This window comes from Athene noctua, chromosome 1, assembly GCF_965140245.1.
Source record: "Athene noctua chromosome 1, bAthNoc1.hap1.1, whole genome shotgun sequence".
Classification (NCBI taxonomy): Eukaryota; Metazoa; Chordata; class Aves; order Strigiformes; family Strigidae; genus Athene; species Athene noctua.
Window position 1 is genome coordinate 239,181,479 of NC_134037.1, and position 20,855 is coordinate 239,202,333.

The 20,855-nt window shown below is 35.8% G+C and overlaps 1 protein-coding gene across 8 annotated transcripts in view; it reads right to left on the minus strand.

Moving 5' to 3' along the window:
* NBEA (neurobeachin) overlaps window positions 1-20,855 on the minus strand; it is a 511,054-nt gene that overhangs the window by 181,787 nt on the left and 308,412 nt on the right. For all 8 annotated transcript variants that reach the window (XM_074914245.1, XM_074914292.1, XM_074914279.1 and 5 more), the window contains one exon: window positions 12,982-13,106. In XM_074914245.1, coding sequence (XP_074770346.1) covers window positions 12,982-13,106 — 125 coding nt within the window. The remainder of the gene's footprint in view (window positions 1-12,981; window positions 13,107-20,855) is intronic.

Genomic DNA, 20,855 nt, shown 5'->3' on the forward strand with positions numbered 1-20,855 from the left:
CTTAAATTCAGGTCTGGATTATGTCTGGAAAGTTTTAGATTAGTTCTGAGTTTGAAATACCTAACCCAAGCACACATTCTCCAGGAAAAGTCATGTTCTGACTCTATCTGCTTTCAGAGCCTAAAGACAGGATCAAAGTTATCAGACTTATGAAGAGGCACACCCCATACTGAGGAATTGTGCCCACATATGTTAGCCTCAATTTTGCTTTCTGCTCACAAAGAATTCTAATTGAAAAGGCTAATAATGATAAAGCCTTGGGAAGAAATAAAACACTCTTTGGAAATACAAACACATGGTGTATGCTAGCAGCCCAATGGTAATGCACTGGCATGTGAGAAATGTGATCTTATCTCCCATATTGGGTATTCTACCCCAACATTTCTAAACCTTACCTAACATTTAAAAATTAGAGCCTTCAAACCATGAAACTGACCCAAACCCCAATATTTTTAAAAAGAAAGATACAGTTTTAGTATTGTTGTCTGTCTTCTAATTTTTGAATTCTCCTTCACTGTGGCCAAAGCATGGGCAATTATGTCTGCTAGAAGGCAACTTTGTCCCTCAGCACTTAAGCTGTTGCTATCAGATCCAAACAAGACCAGCTCTTTGGAAACAGACACTGTACAGAGACATGATAGGACAGCTGAAAAATTAATTCTTCATTGCAGAGAATGAAGGTGCAGGAAGTTTAAAATTATTTTGTAGTAGCTATCATAATTCCAGTAGTTAGGTAACTCTTTTAATTTTTATCAAGACTACTTAGAGAAGAAAGACTCAACAGCTTATAATCAATGCTTTGAGGAATCCATTTGCCAACATGTCTGAAATTATTCTTGCTTTCTGGAATGGTAATATTTTAAAATGAAATTCTGTTCTTTTGAGACATACAGAAGGAACATTTTATGCAGTCTTTACACAGGCAAAATCTCCTGTACACGACATAATGTCTCCTGTAACTGTTTCTTAAAAGGATTGTCCCCATTATATATAAATAATAAATTTGCCAATATAATGATGTCATTAGAACATCTAGATTTACTCTCCATTACACTGTCTTTTACTGTGCAATTCCAACTGGTTCAGCGTGCTCACTGTTTTGGGTTTTTTTCTGTGCAAATTTCATTTCATCCTCACATAGATCACCACATCTTTAGAACTGGCATGCATCATTTTCACTTCAGCAGCAACAGTAACTGGTGGGAGGAACTGTTTCTATTTCTGCGTAGATCAATGCCTATAGCAACACCAGACAAAGGGCAGCACCCACAGGATATACACATTTGTGAGACAGCAGTGTGGCCCTAATGCAGGATATTTGTATTTAACTCTAGGTCTACTAAGGGACTATGCTCTAGTAGCAACTGACAGCACTTCTATTTGGATCAAGCTGTTGTAAAAACATGAGTTCCTAGTTCCTGAACCTGAAATGGAATTATTAATCAAATTAAAATCAAAGCTTTGCTATTTGCTTGAATGGGCCAGATTTTTATATATATATATATATATATATATATATGAAAAAAAAACCCCAAAATAGCTGTAGTTATAAAACATCTATGTTTCATACAGTCTAGCAGATGAAAAGTGAAACAGTAGCAGTACACAATCACTGAGATAAAGCAGTCTGACAGTCTATTACTAAACCAGCTCAATGATAACATCTACAAGATTTTCATTATTTCGTCTATGAAATAGGTGAATGGTAACACTGTCCCAGGTAGTAAGCCTGTAGCAGCAGCTGGCAGTAAAGAAAAAAGGAGAGCAGTATTTTATTTCACCTTCTATTAAGCTGCGGTGTGGTGTCTCTGCCGTCTTTCATTCTGCTTCACAAAGATCACAAGAGACCGCAAAGCTTCTGCGCAACTGCAGGGATACTTGCAAAATTGGTACATTTATGTTACATTTGCAAGCACTGTCAATACTATCTTCCATTTAAACTAGACCTGAGATGGTCTTTAGACAGCATGATCAGCTTTTTGAGGGCATAGGATTGAATAACTTGTGCTATATGAGACCCCAATAAAACACTCTTCAAGCATTATGCATAGTCCTTTCAGGTGGGAAAATATATCTATTGTAGATGATGTTCAGGGCTTTATACAAATACACCGGGAGATACACTCTTTAGGCATACAGAAAGGATAAGAAAAAAGTAATGTCACGATGTAGCATGCATGATATGAAAAAAAGAAATTAAATATATATATAATTGGAAGCATGCATAATATGCTGGCTGATAGAATTCTTAACAAGGTGTCTTCCTTATCCTGGTGGTTAGTGGTATATTTGAGAACTTTTCTATAAAATGTGCTTGTTTTTTAATACAGTGCTTTCACTAAGTGTTTCTGCACCCCTGCCTGTACCTTGCACAACACTGAAGCTCATAAAATCTTCCAGTTTGTTTCACTACACTGGTACTTTTTGTGTGTGTTTCAAAGCTAACACTATAAAATGAGAAACACATAAAATCAGTGGTATTGAAGAACTCACTGTACTTGTAGAGATATGGAATAGTCAGTGCACATATGCATAAGTCTTTGTTTCTTACGTACCCATCTTACTATTTACATAAAACCTCTATGATAATTTTAACGTGATATAATAGAAATATATTTTCTGTGATAAATATAAAATAGTGCAATGTAAAAAGATGAGTAAAAATACTTTGGTGTATTAAAAGGTATATTGTCTCTGAAAATTAATTCCTTTATTTTTGTAATCTATACATAGCGATTCTGTTTGCTTGTGAAAGACAAGGAATCACCTATATCAAAGAGACTTCCACAATCTGCCTCTCTGAACTTAACTCATCTTCACCTTGCAAGTAGCCCAGAGGCTCTCAGAAACCTGTGCCCATTGCCTGAAAGCCTATCATGCCTCCTACTGGCTGTCGGAAAGAGTGGGAGAGCAGTCTTTTTAAATCTATACCATGATCTAATTCTAGGCTGCAGTGGTTACAGCACTGCTGAAATAATGGCCCTCCATTCCAGCCATGCGCTTGGCAGACTGTCTTAGCCAGGTCTTTGGAAAACACCTTCCTCTGTACAGGCAGAAGTGGAAATTCACCTTGTATTTTTAGACGCATTTGGTCCAGCTTTAGCTTCTTTACTCGGTTATTTGTGTTATTAAACACCCTTTTTCTTTAACAAATGACATGCATTTCCACTTATATACAAGGTGGAGAAGAGAGTTCTGCAGTCAAGAAGACATCAAGAATAAGAAGAGCGGAGAAAATTTAAAAACAGAATATTCTGAGCTTTTAACTATAACCAAAGAAGATTGAAAGTGCTATTACTTCTTAATATGGAGCCTTAAAGCATAGAAAATAGAAAGTAAGAAAAGCACATAGTAGAATCTGGGCCCTAAAAGTTACATTCATCCATCTGTGAAAGCTGTCCTGAAGGACTATTATTAGACTTCCAATGCCAGAACGTTCTTACTAAATGTTTCTATGAGATGCACTGCATATATATGGGTCAATAACTTCTATTTCTTTGTCAATTAGTGACAGAACTGGATTAATAGAAAAAATACGCCCTTCACACATGGGTTTGAAATCATTTCACATCATAATAATTTATTGGTTTTGGTAAGTAAATGACTTTCATTTGGCAGAACAGACAGATATCGTGTACTGTTTTCAAATGAAAATATAACGGTGGAAGGAAGAAAAATACAGATAGAATTCTAAGACTGACAATGGCTGTGATTTTTAGGTCTTAGGAATGGCTTTGCAAGTCAATTTGATTACTTCAAGAACATTCTGAAGTCATATGCTTTCAGATGAAGAAGCAAGAAACAGAAGTAATGTTAACTGCTGGTAAAAAGCCAGAAAGTTCTGCAGTAAAATCTATTAGCTCAAAGCTATAACAGCAGCTAAAATCCAGGTCATGCCAGATAACCTGAAAATCTCAGAGGAAAGGCATTTGAAACTCAACAAAGAGGTTTTGAGGGGAAAAAAAAAAGGGTTTATATCCTATTTGGCTCTGTGTATGAGTTAGAGTCAAGATAGAGATTCTGACATTCAAGATTTGAAGAAATCATTAGGAAAAAATGACTATTTAATGAATCTGTACTTAAAAATTATTATAAAGCTGCTATGAATATTCCTATGCTAGAGACAGCATATAACAGGAAGCAGATATTTAGAGACTGCAAAGGACTGCTAGGATGCAATTGCAACTCATTTCCATCACCTAGTCAGACAGCAGAAGATTAGACACTGAATGTGCAATATAATTCAGCACATTGTTCAATACTCTACCTAAGAAAATTCCATTACAGTTTAGACCTTCAAGGTGTCTTTCATTACATTACAATGGATTCTAAGAATGAGTATCATCATAATAGTAGATATATTTAATGAGAATACATTGGGGGGGGGGGGGGGCGGCGCTAAAAACTACTAGAAAAAAAAGCCAAGTTAAATATAGTATTTTAGAGTTATTCTCACAATTAGGATTTTCTTTGCAGATCATTCTAGTAATACCTAATGTAAGCTCTTATTTCTGGACTTTCTTTAAACAAATTTAATTTTCATCTCTATCTGACAATTACCATGTAAAATATTAAGAAGACAATTATCATGTCATATTTTCCCTAAAACCCTATGAGGATGATATATTTGGATGTTTATTTGAAGAAGCAGTGGATGGCACTGTTGGGCTACAATTATAAGACTGTAGATGCAAAACTTCAATTGTTATGCTTAAAAAACCCCACAGATTTTCGTGAATCCTTCAGGCATACAATTCAGATGTATACTCATTCAGAGTACACTGGAGATTTCACAGTCAATGTGGAAATTAGTTCATATACTGAAAGGATGTTGTGTAATAGGAGTAATATTTTAGGTGCTCCAAGTGAAGCAGAATGGTTTACATGCCTGTGTCACATGGCAGCATGATCGCATTTAGACTAAAGAACAAAGAGGACTTACTTGATGACACATGGAAGCATTGTTATGGATTAATTTAATGATTGCATATGTATTCTTAAAATACTCACCACTGAACATCAAGTAACATACATGTGTTTTCTGTCCATAAAGTGGATGTCATTTCTTAAAACTGCTCACAATTAGTTGTCAACTTGTGTTTACTTACAGACTAAAATTAACTGTTCATGAATGGGGTGAGGGTTAGGGTTTCTTCTTAGTCAAGGGGTTTTGTTCTTTAGTTTCTCTTCTATAGTCATACTTAAGACATTACTTAAATAAATATTAGTTAGGGAAGTTATTTTGGATAAGGGTCATCACCTGCATTTCCCCAGGGCAATGTATTTTATGATATTGTATGTGTTACTGATTTTCAGGATAATGTATTAAGTAAAAGAACCCAAAAAACTGTCAAAACCATTTTTGTGGCTCATGTAGTCACAACAAACTCAATTTCAGTAATAATAAGTATTATAGTATCCATGAGCAAATGTTGTGAATGTGTTTTATGAATAATCCATACCTATTCAACAACTTCAATATGATCTGGATGATGAGGCACAGTGTACCCTCAGCAAGTTTGCACATGACCTGAAACTGGGAGGAGTGACTGATATGCCAGAGGGTCATGCTGCCATCCTGAAGGACCTCAGCAGGCTGGAGAAACGGGATGACATGAGCCTCATGAAATTCAGCAAGAAGTGCAAAGTCCTGCACCTGGGGAGGAACAACCCTGGGCACCAGTATATGCTGGGAGCCATTCAGCTGGAAAGCAGCTCTGCAAAAAAAGGATCTGGGGTTCCTGATGGACACCGAGTTGAACATGAGTCGTCAACGTGCCCCTGCTGCAAAGGTTAATGATATCCTGGGCTGCATTAGACAAAATATTGCCAGCAGGATGAGGGAGGTGATCCTTCCCCTTTACTCAGCACTGGTGAGGCCATACCTGGAGTGCTGTGTCCAGCTCAGGGCTCCTCAGTACAAGAGAGACATGGACATACTGGAGAGAGTGCAGCAAAGGGCCACAAAGATGTTGAAGGGACTGAAGTATCTCTCATATGAGGAAAGGTTGAGAGAGCTGGGACTGTTCAGCCTAGAGAAAAGAAGGCTGAGGGAGGGGATCTTGTCAATATACATAAGTACCTGAAGGGAAGGTTTAAAGAAGATGGAGCCAGGCTGTTTTCAGTGACAGGACAAGAGGCAGTGGGCAAAAACTGAAACAGAGGAAGTTCCCTCTGAACATTAGGAAGCAATTTTTGCCTCTGATGGTGACCGACCACTGGCATAGGTTGCTCAGGAAGGTTATGGAGTCTCCATCCTTGGAGATACGCAAAAGCCTCCTGGATATGGCCCTGGGCAACCTGCTCTAGGTGGTCTTGCTTGAGCAGGTCCCTTCTAACCTCAACAGTTCTGTAATTCTGTGATATGTAAATCTGAATTTCTTAAAAAAGTTTTATGAAGATTAAAGTAAGTTGTTGTGGAGGACTGCATTTCTAGTATCAATCAAATGTTTCTGCTCTGTTTTTAAATCCATGAGAAATTATGTAAAATCAGTCTCTAACATTGAGATATAAATAATCTAGGGTTTTAAAAATATTACTGAAGATTAAGTTCTGGCAACTGTCTACTTTAAGCTCGGGCTCCATTGTAAGAATCATGGAATCCTTGAGGCTGGAACGTACCTCTAAAGATTGACTAGTCCAAGCCTCTGCCCAAAGCAGGGTCAGCTAAAGCAGGCTGCTCAGGACTTTGGCAAGCTGGGTTTTCAGTATTTTCAAGAATGCTGACTACACAACTTCTCTGGACAACCTGCTCCATTGTTTGACCACCATTACACTAAAAGAAAGATTTTACTTATGTTTAAATAGAATATTCTTTATTTCAGTTAGTGTCTGTTGCCTTTTGTCCTGTCACTGGACACCACTGAGAAGAGTCTGACACCATCTTCTTCATTCTCTTCCAACAGGTGTTTATACACAACTATATGGCTCCCCTTTGAGCATTCTCCCCACTGGGCTAAACAAAGAATATCTAAAGAATATCTGGATCAGCTTAGAAGTAAATGTAAAAGAAGCCTACAAAACCAGCAAATCTGTGCATACAGATATAGTATAGAAAGCAATTATTTCATAGACAAACTGAAAACATAATCTGGCCTTTATTCTCTTACATGGTACATAGACAATGCTCTCACTGCAGGTACACCTAGAAAACTAAAGTGGGTTTTACACATCTAGTGAGCCTGCTAGAAAACTCTGATAAATGATGATCCAGTATCAGTTGTCTTCAGTTTGCTTTCAGTTTTGCATTAGTTACTGAAAAAATAATGTTTTCTTAAAAAGAGTTCTGAAATTAGTGTTGAAACTGTTCTGGAAACATGGTAGGCATTGTCAATAAGTATAGACAAAAGATAGCATGAAGATAGTGAAGGAGGCCTTTATGAAGCTGAGAAAAAGTAAATTAATGTTTTTAGGTATATACAGTTTATGCAGTAAATTTGACAGACAATCTTGAATTTACTGTAAATAATAGTGGCATTTTCACCAACAAAAGACACCTCTAGGTTGTTAGCAATGTAATTAGTGTCAAGAACCTAATATGTCTGGAAATGAAGACTAGCTTTTAGGTGGGCACTCAGGCTTCCTAGAATAAAGCATTTGATTTTACAGCAAAGCTTCTGAACAGAGATGATGAAATTGAGCATCTCCAGTTCATGGGACATTTTGATTTCTTCAAACATCTTATCATCTGAAAATGTCAATCTAAGATTGTTTGTAAAACGCTGACTTAGCTTTCTGGAACATTTGGTGCATGCCAAATGAAATCAGCTTCTTACCAGTTTCTCTGGAGCATCCTCCCACTATCTTGTTCTAACACTGACTGAAGAAGGTAGGAAGCCCAGCAGTTCAGGAGATGGAAGTCAGGAGCTGTACGAATCAACTGCTCTGGACCTCTTGGCACTGAGGGGTTGCGCTAGAGCTACAGTTACTGAACATTCATCTTGATACATTTTTCTTTAACACTGAGAACCCTCAAAAACTGAACCTTTCTTTAGGGTCCATAGGACACCCAGAATCCCTGTTCTGAAGACAGTCCCCAGTTCGAGTACGGGTTCCCATGGATTTCAGACTCCCAGTTTCATAGGGGGTAACCCACACAACCTTTCTTTTAAGGTAGTGCTTGCTTCAAGCTAAATGTTCTGGGAATGTAAGTCCTTCAGCAGCCTGAAGGAATGCTGCCTCCAATTCTTCGATAGTCTATCAAAATCCAGCAGCTTTCATGAAAGTAGACTTCCAGTTTGAACATTTCAGATTTCAAAACCTGATGCTTTTTAATCCTGTTTGTATAATGAAACCATATTTCTGATGATGAGCATGCACAGCATTTGCTAAAACCGAGACCACTAAAGACAAGTCCCAGAAGGAGCTTATATACAGTCTGTTCCCACTAGAACCACTCTTGAAATAAGGTTGCTAATTGAACGTCCAAATACATAATGGAGTGAGTAATTTAAAATATGCAGGTTCAACAGTAACTGCCATATTGAATAAGCAAGATGTATCTGTAGTCTTGTTTCAAAACCTGAATGTATTACATACCACATTACAAAAGCTTTTTTTTAATTTTCTTTTTCTTCTTTTCTTCTTTTTCATTCTAGGCATTCAGGATATGTTGTGATAATCATTTTAACAGGCCAAATATTCTTGAGCAAAGATACTAGAAATATTTGACCGGCTTATATATATATATGTTTAGAACATGGGCACTGAGTTGTTCATGTCCATTTCCTCTAGTGGAGACTAGAAAATGTGGCCTTTCTTGGACCTTCTCTATGTGCAAATGGCTTGTGGACCACAGTCTTTAAAGACTGAAGGACCAAAGCTTAATAAATGAACTATATTGCTCTTAAGATGACCTTTGTGGAACAGTCTTCTGTGTCACTGGTAGGGTGGTACGGTAGTGTCTTATCTATACTAATCTCCAAAAAAACTGTTAAGGTGAGTAGCTGGAAGAGACAGTTCTTTCACCACATGTACAAAATCACTGCAGATTGGGTCATATCTGCATATTTCATGCACTTATTGGTAGAAAAATTTAGGAAAGAAGTAGAGTTTATAGTCTTTTATACAATCTTTTAGCTTCCTTTCTTTTCAGTCTACAATTTAATCAATTTCATTGAAACTCCACCTGAACTTAAAAAGAAAAGAACTGTTTAAAATCCATCAACACTATAAAATTAAAACTCTACTAAAAGTTTCCAGGTAGTTAAAAATCCCATTATAGCTTGCACTTTGATGCTGCAAAGTAGTATCCCTTCAGCTTCACAAAAGGGAGAAATAAATCTATATTTCTATTCAAGTAAGAATTTACCTAAAACAAAAGGGCACATCAGATACGATGCTGGACTACTTATGCTTGAATTTGAATTCTAGATATGAAAGTCGTTTTAACAGATTATAAACAAATCCACTGCCTAATACCAAAAATTTAGAAGTGGAGGAGACTAATCCAAAGGGAAAAATTCTGCAGTCCATGTCCTGTAAATGCTGCTATGAGTCCAACATACCTACAGTCTCAAAGGACAGCTGAGTATATAGCCATAGGAATAAGCTATAATTTTTTGCACAGTTGTATATAGTTATTGGAATTAGTTATAATTTCTCATTCCAATATTTTTTACTTGCCCGGTACTTTGAACATATACATATGTATATGCACACACACACACATATATGTATGCATATGATATCAAAACCAGGCATCTGAACATGCATACAACAGCTGACTAACAGACTGTAGTTAAAAAGAAGCTTTACCCACTTGCCTTGTAGCAGAAGTTTTTTGAAATAATACTATTTCCCAGTAGTAGATAATATATAATATTTCCTATAGGAAGAAGTCACCAGCTAAAATTAACATTTTTTTTTTCTCTTCAAAAGTGGAATTTAACATATGTTGTTACTGCTCTAAACCAAACATATAGATCACAGACAGTTTTAATTTCCAAGACTCTTCTGCTCCTTGATGACTGCAAGTATTATATAATTACAGTATCCATACCTCCAACATCAACTCTGATTTAATACTAGACTAGCTCTAGAACGCTTTTTTATTTATCAAGGTCATATCTTGATGGCTGCACAAGCTTAGATAAATCAGGTGTTAAGAGGCACATCTCCAAGGAATCTGAAAATTCTCTCATCTGCAATCCTCAGCATATCTTATTATTTACTGCCAAAGAAATGACTGATTAATTTTGTCATCTTTGCTCTGTGATTTTTGCTCAGCTGAAACTGTCTGCCCTCTTCTGCAATGCCTGATCAGACTTATTTAAGTTGATGCCTTTGATCGTAGACACTGAGGAGCTTGCTGACTTAGGCTTTGACTAAACATTCCTCCACTGCAATATTTATGCACAAAATCCTAAATGATAACTGACAGTCAATGTAGATAACAAAAACTTGTAAGATGTTTCCACTATTTTACTGATGCTCAAAATAGCTTTACTTGTACTAGAGGTATCAGTCAAGATGAAAAAGTGTTACTAATATAACAAAAGCCCAACAAATAATGCTTTGATGAATAGTTTATTTCTCACAAAAAAAGTATCTGAGGTCAGGAAAAAATCTGTTACTGGAAAACTATGCAGTATGATTTTTAAAAAATGCTTTAAATTCCTTCTGTAGTGTGATATCATGCTTAGTTTTGGAAGCTAGGCGCATTTTACTATCAAACTGTTCCAAACAAAATTATCAAAACAAAGCTCATAAAAAAACCACAATGAAAGTTAAGCCCTATGGAAAAAAAATCTGCCTCCAGCTCTTTATTAATCACATTCCAACACCAGAGGCTAAAAGTACATCAAACTGCACCAAATCCTTTTCACATGACAACCTCATAAATTATTCAACTCATTAGTAACACCAAGAGGCATAAAAATAACATCAGTGTTAAGGATGTTTTCTTACAGAGAAAGGTCAGCTAAAAGTTTCAGTATTAAAATCCGAAGGTTTAAGCTCTGAAAAGTAACTACACCTAGACAGAGTCCATTAATTATAACTTTAATGCATGCTGTTTTAAAATTCCAGATGTTAATTTCAATACATACATGAAAAATTGGAATTTTAATTCTGCAAACAAGACAGCATCAGTCTATTCCAATTTTTATGCAACCACTAAGTTTGATGTGTACCACCTCTAAACACATCTGAGCTTTGATTTTCCCGTATGTTGAATGCACTAACAGGTGAGTAGCATGACGTTCTATAGAAACAATCCTACATGAAACTATAACTACTTCAGTTTTCCTGTTTCTTTTGGTTGCAGCTTTGTCTTTCAGGCTAGCTCTACTACCAGGCAGCTGCCACCTGCACTAAAACACTAGAATACAGAAACTACATAAATGGAGGAAATCTTTGCAACGTGCTGAAACTGTTTAAGAGCAACATGCATTATAGTTCTTATTAAAAAAAAATCAACATCCAAAACCATTTCCAGCATCCTCTGAGTACAGTCTTATCCCAAAGATACAAAATTCCTGCTATAAAGGCATGAAACAAAGTCCATCTAACTAAATGGAAAGCTCCCGTTACTTTAAAAAACAGGATAATATCAAGGCTTAAACCTTTGTAATAATTTATAAATCTGATTTCTTCCTGTTTTAATGCTAGTTTCATATCCACAATTAAAAATAATAATAAGAATATTTTTGTTTTTTAAAGGGTTCTCATACCTGTATAACACATAAAGACAGTGGTTTTGATGATTATTTGCCTTACAAAAGCAACACAGCAATTAGTACAGTTTTGCATCTGCCTCTCATAAGATCTCAATTTTGATGTTCTGGAAGATTGTGGAAAAAATAACCCTTTGTCAAATATGCAATACTATACACTACTGGGGTAAATGTCTTTCTTAACCCAACTTACGAACAGTTTATGACCTAAAGTCCTGCACATGATGGCTTTCATGTTTAAATAAGTATTAAATTACACTAGCCAGTATAACTGCACACACAGATATTCATTTATACGTCTAACCTTGTTTGAATCCTGGCTAGTTGTCTCAACAACCTGCAAAGTTGGTGAAATGTGCAGGTCACACAGAGTTAGCTTTATATCTGTCATATTCAGAACTTCTGGTAACATTAGCCTTTGGCTACACATCAGCTGAAAAGTTCAACTTACTTTTTGTATAATTACTTCCATTTTTAACTCCTAAATGCTAAAGAATCCCAGGTTGGTTTTGGGTTGTTTTGTTTGTTTTTTTTTTTTTTTCAGTACTACAGACTAAAAAAAAAAAAAAAAAAGGACAAAACCCCATCTTAAATCTGAGAAATAAATTTGCTTTAGACTTTTGGAGTACTCAGGTTCAGTCTGCTATACAGAAGTCACTAAACATATGAAATATATGAAACTTTTAGATGATATAAGGAAATTTGTAAGTATGTTCCTTACTTGTCATTTACACTGCAGGTACCTCTTTCTGAACATCAAACATCATCTAATCCTTAAATTCCTAGACTGAAGATACTATGGAGTCAGTTCACTATTCAAATCACAGTTATACTGAAAATTATTATTTTAAACAAGTTGTTATGTATTTCATGATTTGTAGAAAAAAATACTTTTGACTGAGATTACACAGGCCAGGATAAAACTTATGATATTTTTTAAAAACAATTAATTCCTCATTCACAAAAGGTCTCCAGTGGAACTATTATGACACATTAGCTTGATGGCCTAACAGTTTTGTTCTGTCACTCTGGAGAGACAAATTCAGTTACTTTTACAGTGTCTCAAAATTAGCATCGGGGAATGCTAGAGGTGTAATGTGAATCCCTTGGGGATCAGAAAATTTAACAGCCCACAAGCTCAAATCTTCTGGTTCATTAAAGTGTAAGAATTGAAAGAATTCCTTTTCTAATAAGTTGTTCTAGGAATTCTCAGCATTGTTCTTAGAAAAAAAGGCACATGTTTCTCAGGGATTCATGGACAACAAGTAAGCATAAGCTATATTTTTAAGCAGGAGTTAGTACTGACCATATTCCACAGCAGCTTTCAGGAGAGCATCAGAATGAGTAGACCCAAAAGCATTGCGAACAAATCGTCTCCGCCGGCGCAAATCATCTTCCCAGTAATCCAAGCGCCAGAAGTCATGCAGTTGGCTTTGAAAGAAAGAACACACACATCAGTGCCTACCACAGCTTGAACTGTATTTACATACATTATAGTATAATTTCACTGCTGCTTTTCTATTTCAGGAATACAGTCTTGTAAAAACATGTATTACTACAACTTACAATATTCTAAAATTTCTTCACATGCATTTATATATTATAAACCTCAGCACTGCCTGTCTCAAAATGTTCTGCCTGCTGCTAAAAACATTAATCACACTGAGCCCATTAACAAATGCAGCATCAAATTACAAGTATTAATGGCACAGCTTGCTTTCTTTTACAGTGTTTTTAACAAGGCTTGTAAATCATAGAATGGACCTCAGTGCAAATAGTTTGCAATTTAATGACTATGGTCCCTTAGCAGACTGAACTTAGAAGTATAAAATATTGCCCACTTGAATTTTGTGGAACTATGATTAAACTAATGTGCTGAAATATTCATTGAAATAATTCCCCACTGCCCCTAGCAACCTGAGAAAATTGCAATTTTATTCATTATTAATAACACTGAATTAGAGCAGCAAAAAAATTCCACCATGTGGTAATTGTCTTGGTAAATTATTATTCCAGCACTAACAGAGTACTAGGATGACTTTATAGCTTCCAGCTAATACAAGCCATTAACAACCATGGCCATCTTTGTGTTACATTGCCTTTTTACATTCAAAAGCAATATTAAAGTTCTGTAGAATGATATAAGCCATTGTTAACTGAACTATATTAAAGTCAAAACATACACATACATAATCATCTGGTATTCAACTTCAGTTCTAAAGAAATTACTAGCTCCACTTTCAGACAACTTCCTGACCTTATCAACTCAAACATCTCCCACATCAATTTTATAAGTATGCTGTGGGATATTTGGGCAAAGCTGTACTTTAAGCCAACATTTAAAAAAAATTTTGGATCACTATCAAATACCCAATATGTTTGTGGATGCATCCTTACCATCAAACTCATAACTGAACACACTACAGACTTAAAATGATTCTGCAGATCATGACCTTGCAGAGCATAATTAAGGAACCACTGCTTTAAACCAGTCATTTTCAATCTATCTGCAGAACCTTGGAGATGTGTAGTCAAAAGGCAGATGAAAAAAAAGAGAAAAGTTTTCAACTCACGAGTATGGGCTATACATTTGCTGGATTTTTCAGGTGTAACTTCAGCCACTGTTTTCTATATTGCCTTCATTTTGAGTAGCTATGTGCTGGTAGCCATTTCCAGAGGAAATGCAGAAATATGCTAATGTAGAACAGACTAAGGTTTTATAGTCCACTTTTTTTCATGCTTGCATGAGGTCTTGTCCAAATATTAACAGTTGTCATGAGATCTGTATCAGTTCTGGAGGGCACAGCACCAAGGGGAGTGGATGTAGCAGCATACCTTCTAGCCACTTACAAATTTTCAGAAGCAGCACATCATCATTTTTAGTCAATGATGGTTTTTTTTGCATTCATAATGAAATTTTCACTATATGCTGCTTCTTGAGCCTGTGTGAAGGTTCTACTTTCATTGCTGCCTTGCAGAACAGGCATTTTGCTTATCTACAAGCAGTGAGAAGGCAACTTCAGGAGTTCAGTGGAAGCTGCGTCCTCACTGAGAATAATTCAGAGCATCTTGTGTAAAGGTGAGGCAGTGGCTCTGAGCTCCTATGGTGGGAAGGTGCAGCATTAATGGCTTGGCCTGCATGCTATGAGATAGAAATATCTTGCTATCTTGAATACCAATTATCTTTTGCTAAGTAAAATAGCCTTTGGTTTTGTACTATGACACAGTTTTTTCTTACAAATGTTGAGAGGTTTCTCCTCCTACCCTGAGCACTGAATAATTTTATTGCAACTGCTAAATCCCCTTGACCCTTATATGATATGAATGCAAAAATGTGCAGATGACTGCACCATGGTTTAAATAATCCTTATTTCCACAGCCAACTAGATTACACCCAATTTCTTATTCCCCCATTTCATACCCATTAAGTGACATGTTGAATTCAGGTTTGTTTGAATGAAAAAGTGCATATTAAGCATACTATAATGAAATTTTTTTGAAGAACTTAAAGTTCATAGCATCGTTCATGAGCTACTTCTGCATACTTCAAAACCAGAAATATATCTGTATCCCTTTAACTGAACAGTTATTTAAAATGTACCCTAAAACACATGACCCAAAGAAGTCTGCAGCATGAGTTTAACTGTTAAGATATTTTCCTTACAAACTGTAATATAATCCAATATAAACCTTTTTCATTCTTATCATAGTGAGGGCTGGTACAAAACTAGTGATATTACAAGGTTACTAACAATGAAAACTTTTATTTGGAGTGGTGCACATGTTGCACACTTAATCCCAAATTTCAGATGTGCAGTATTTCATATAGCTAATACAGTCACAGAATGTACATGCTTTAATGGAACAAACCCTATTTTACTACAGTTATTGAAGGATTACAAATTCTCTTCCACTGCCACTGTCATCATTGGTGCCTGCTTAGCAACTCATTGTCTACATTCTCCTACTTCAAACAGCATTTTCTCTTGCTAAAGGCCAGCATGGGATGGAAAGGCGAAGTGGTGTTATGCTACCCCAGAGAGCCAAGTTGGACTTTGGGAGGTTAGAGTAAACTGCTTTGAAGTCTCCCAAGGGCCTGTTGCTCTAAAACTCAACTGCCCAGAATTCTGTGAAACATTCTTTGCTACCATACCACACACAACTACCATATATTTAGGGACAAAGACTACTGAGATGGACTAAGGTATTTCAGGTAGCCTAATCTATTACCTTATTATAGGAGAAATTGTATGGCTCTCACTTTAGAGGAGTATCAAGCCAGACTGCACAGCAAAGTCCTCCCTGCCTTTTCACATCTTGATAGCTTGGACTTTTTAGAGACAACTTTTGAAAAGATTTTCTGTTAACTCCTACAGTCACAGTTCTGATGAAATGTGTGGGAAGGTTTTTTCTTTTACTTATGAATATTAGCTGTTCTAAACACGTTTGTCCATCCTGTGGGCAGTCATTGTCCATGACAGTAGCTCCATGGCTGTGAAACCCTGTTCCTGTTCAAATACAAATGCAATTTTCTATATGTCACCTACAGCTACAGCAACTAGAGGCAAATACAAACAGTGGAGAGTAGCAGTACACATGTCCATGAATGATCTTCAGACTGCAGCCCAAAGGATGGGCTGCCAGATGGAAGAGATTAAGTTCGAATGAAGAGGAACAAGCCTGCAGGCATGGGGGAAGGGGAAAAAGTTGTTTGGAAAAAGAGGTGGGTCACAGAATTGGAAGAATGTCAGAGAATCCATAGTCTTTGTAATACTGGGAAAGTGCATAAAAAAGGCAAGGAATTGATGATCTATAATTTCAAGAATTAGTCCTGGTTGGTTTTATGCAACATTTTAAAAAGGAAAAACAATTCTTTTCACAGTGTGGAATTATGACTGTGTTTTGAGAAATAAGAAAAAAAAAAATGTATATTGGAAAAGTATAAAGCATTTCCCTAAGGTAATATGAAGAACAGAAAATGTGTAACATAAAAAAAAAAAAAAAAAGAAAATTTGAAATACAAAAAATACAAATTATTACTTATGTAATATTTATTACAGTTAAAAAGTACAAGCCAAATTATAAACTATTTGCCAGAAGATCTAAGTAGTAAAAGTCTTCTGTAACAACAAAAGAGCAAATACTGTTCAGGACTGGTATAGCAACAGATACAATAATTGTATTAGAATGAGGTTTTTTTCTGACTGTGCTTGAAACAGAAACAGTGATTGCTGTGTGAGACAGGTATGCAAAAATCACATCCCACATTATAGTGGCTAAAAGAAAACAAAGCCTTGTTCTACATGAACAGAAACAAATATCAGAAGTCTTAATTAACATAACTAGTATAGTTACTCTACACAAAAAAAGACTTTATTAGTTAAAAAAAATCACAAATCTCCATTATGTTTTTCCAAAGAGCATGCTAGAGAATCACATAAGCAAAACTAGAAATACTGAAAACTAAAAATAAGACCAAACAAATAATACCAGTAATACTAAAAACTGGAAATACCAACACAGGGGATAAAGATGTCAATGAACCTGAGAAACATCTAATGCAATGAAAATTTAAAAAGATGGCAAAAAATATTATAAATAGGAGTAAAAAAAAAATCTTTAGGCATTCTTATAAGCAGCAACATCTTTTCATCTCTTAAGTATACAATCACAAGAATTACTGTTAAACATCAAGAGTATATCTGGCAGAGTTTCAGGGTAGAAGGGAAAAAGTCTCAGAAAAAGAGCTTACCATTTAAATAGAAGGATGCTAAATACTCAGGGAAATTTAGGTAATATTTAATCTTTTAGAAATTTTTTTTTACGAATACAATGTTGGGTGATTCAATTCTTGTGTGAGAAGTTTCATACTGTAATTGTTGAAAGAAACTGGGTGGATGCAGCCTAGGGAAGTCACATGGATAATATATGGATTGCTGGAAGTAGGGTTACATGGCTTAGCATATCAGTACAACACAATGAAGTTATGTACACAAACTGGTGAGGTGACATAACAGCAGGAAGACAGACCATGAAGAACGTGAGAAGCTGGTGGAGAGGGCACTGGCAATAAATACTGGGGGATATGGTGGTTGTGGCAGTAGGCAAATAAGGGATATCTAGACTGTTGGTTAGGGGTAGCATTTCCTGGGGGATGGCTGGATGGCCAGTGACAACTAACTTTTTCTCCACTTTATCTTGTATTTGTAATCATTGCAGCAAAGTAGCATGTGTAGAAGTGAGACAGAAAGCAAAGGAGCTCCCTGTGAATTTGGTTAAGCAGTCTGTCCTGGTCACTGACAGCTGGAGGATGTGGTGTGGAGAGCACAGCAGTCCAGCTAGATGACTTACATCCCAGCAGCATGGCTGGAAGGCATGTCAGCACTCCCATATTCAGAAGTGTCATGAGAGATGAGAGGTATTTTTGTACCTCCTCTGTAGGGCTGCCAAAATGTGAAAAATTAAAATGAGAAGAGACATGAGACAGGAATGATTGGTGAAATTTGAGAAGAAATGTAGACAAAGTCAGAGCCCTAAAAATGAAAAAGGAGTTGATAGAAAAGTCTACAGTTAGGCAGTGAGGAATTAAAAAGGAAAAGTAATAGGTTCTAATGAATAGATAACATTAATTGGAAAATTTTACTGGAGCAGGAGTGAAAAAAGAAGGACATATTAAAAGGTTTTTTCTAGCAGTATTCTCCATGATACCGGGAAATGGGAAACCATAAACACAACAGATTGGGAGGCAAAGAAATTGAAAAGCATAGATGAAAGGTTTGAAATTTAATCATTGATTTGTGAAGAAAAAGAAACACTGAGCTGGAAAAAATGGAGAAGTAGTAAGTTTGTAAGGAACAGAGATGTGAGAAGAAAACAAATGACTATGGAAACTAGTGGAATAGAAATAACTGAAAGTGAAGAGAAGGTAGAGAAGGAAATCCATATGAATAATTATGGATGGAAAAATGGATAAATACTGGGTTATCAAGAATATCTGTTAGATAATCTATAATATTTTGAGAGTTGTGAATTTGAGGTACTTTTGTTTAAGGCAATGAACTTCAGAAATGAAGTTTAGGGCTAATCTCTGGGATTCTATGATTATGAATAGAAAAAGGGGAAAAAATGGTTCATTTTAACATAGTTGGTAATATATGCAGCAGAAGTTACCAGCAGATTACATACTAGCTGACCCAGAGGTTTCTCCTGTGGAGGCCAGAGAATAGTCAAAGCTTTTAAAAATAAAACTTAAAAACGTTTTGAAGTTGTTTACACTGGTGAAGGATTAATTTAATTCATAAACCTGCAGACTTTTACAGAGATTGGTATTTGTGTGTTGTAGCTTTGCAAGGTTTGGGTGAAGGGGAAGGGCTTTCATGTGGACTTTGATATAAGGGTGGAATAGAACATGGAGGAACTCAACAGAAAATACCGCTGCTGATCATCAGAATAGGAGCAGAGGAGTCACCTTTGAAAAGTAAAAAGAAAAAACTGACAACAGTTTATCTCCTATTATCATGTTACTAATGGTCTTGCATTAATAATGAAGGACAAAGCTGAGAGGAAGAGAATTGCCTACAAATGAAAAGAGAGCAAAACCGATCAGGAGACAACTAATGATTAAAGATCCGCCAAATTCCTGGAGAAGAATTTTCTAAGAACAACCTTGTCAGAAAAGAGGAAATGATTTATGTGGCTTTTATTTTCTTCTTAAGGCACTGGAAAAAGGTATATTTAAGACACTCTTAAGGAAACCCTCCAACTCCTGAAGCTTTTATGACTTAATTTCAGTGAAAAAATTGAAGACACTGAAGTTTGAAAGATGAAAAATAGAAAGGGGAAGCAAAAACCAGAAATGTCTCCAGATGTATTAATCTTCGGTTAGATGAGTCATCAGAAAGGAGAGTAACGTCAGTAGACGTGAAAGGGAAGCTGTGGCAATGGAGATGTTCCTTTTAGCTATGGTAGTACCTGAAACACAAACTTCTAAGGCAGTTAACTCCCAGATTATGTTGTATGGTCTGACAACTTGCAGACAATTTGTATACGGATTGAGGAATTCAGTATATTGCATAGAGTCTGAAGGAACAAGTTGATAATGAACACACAAAGACTAAGAATCATCCTGATTGTCTACATTTTTTGTAAAACTTAGATCTCCAGAATGAGATGTTCATTCTGGAACGGCTGCTATATTATTACAAAGTAGTAAACATATCAAGCAGCAGTAGTTTTAGGGAAATAAGACTAACCATGCATAAAGCTATACGGGAAAAAAACAAGAAAAAAGCCACGTACCTCTTAAAAAAAATTGCAATGGAAATGACAATAACCCACATGTCTACAAACTAAAACTAAAGGTAAGAATTTTTGAAATTATTAAACCAATTTAACATAAAACATAAATTTGAAGTAATGCAAGATAACTTTAGCAAATCTATCCAAATACTAATGTACAATAGTAGGACAATACATGTTGTACAGCTAAATGAAATAAAACAAATTTTTGACTTTTTATACTCAGTTCCTTTTAGTTAATCCAATGACACTGAATGAACAACTTAGGCAGCATAAAAAGTGGATACATAAATTGTCAGCGTTTGAGCCACCAGAATTGCAACAGGTTTTTTTAGTAACATAGTATCAGTAACAACAGAATGCAAGTGTACCAAATTCTAGGAATAATAAATTGTATCCCTAAAAACAGTAAAATAAAGTACATTTTAATGTTAGTAAAATTAAGGCATAGAGTAATATTATCTTTGAAGGAAAGGAAAAGAAGCAGATGGAATAATACCCTGTGGCTTAACTCAGATTTCTAGTTTGGAACATTTATTCTGTTTCTGAATGTGTGGTCATCACTCCAAGCAAAGAAGAAACAAACCCTCTAAAGCCCAGAAAGCCTTTTACAAGTTTCAAATAAATGAAATTGTGGCTAAAATTCACTTTTGGAAAATGTCTTGACAGAATTACAGTATTTTAGGAGATTTCTATTTGCAACGCATTTTTTTTCATGTCATCTCAGCACAGTGGTGTACACATTAGCATTTCATAAGTACTACCATGGTGCCACAGTATAACAAACTCCAAGATGGAATGAATGGTGTATTGTGGTTGCCTCTCTCTTTCTTAACTGACTGCAGAAAGAGACAGAGAGAATGGCTTAGACTAGAAGCATAA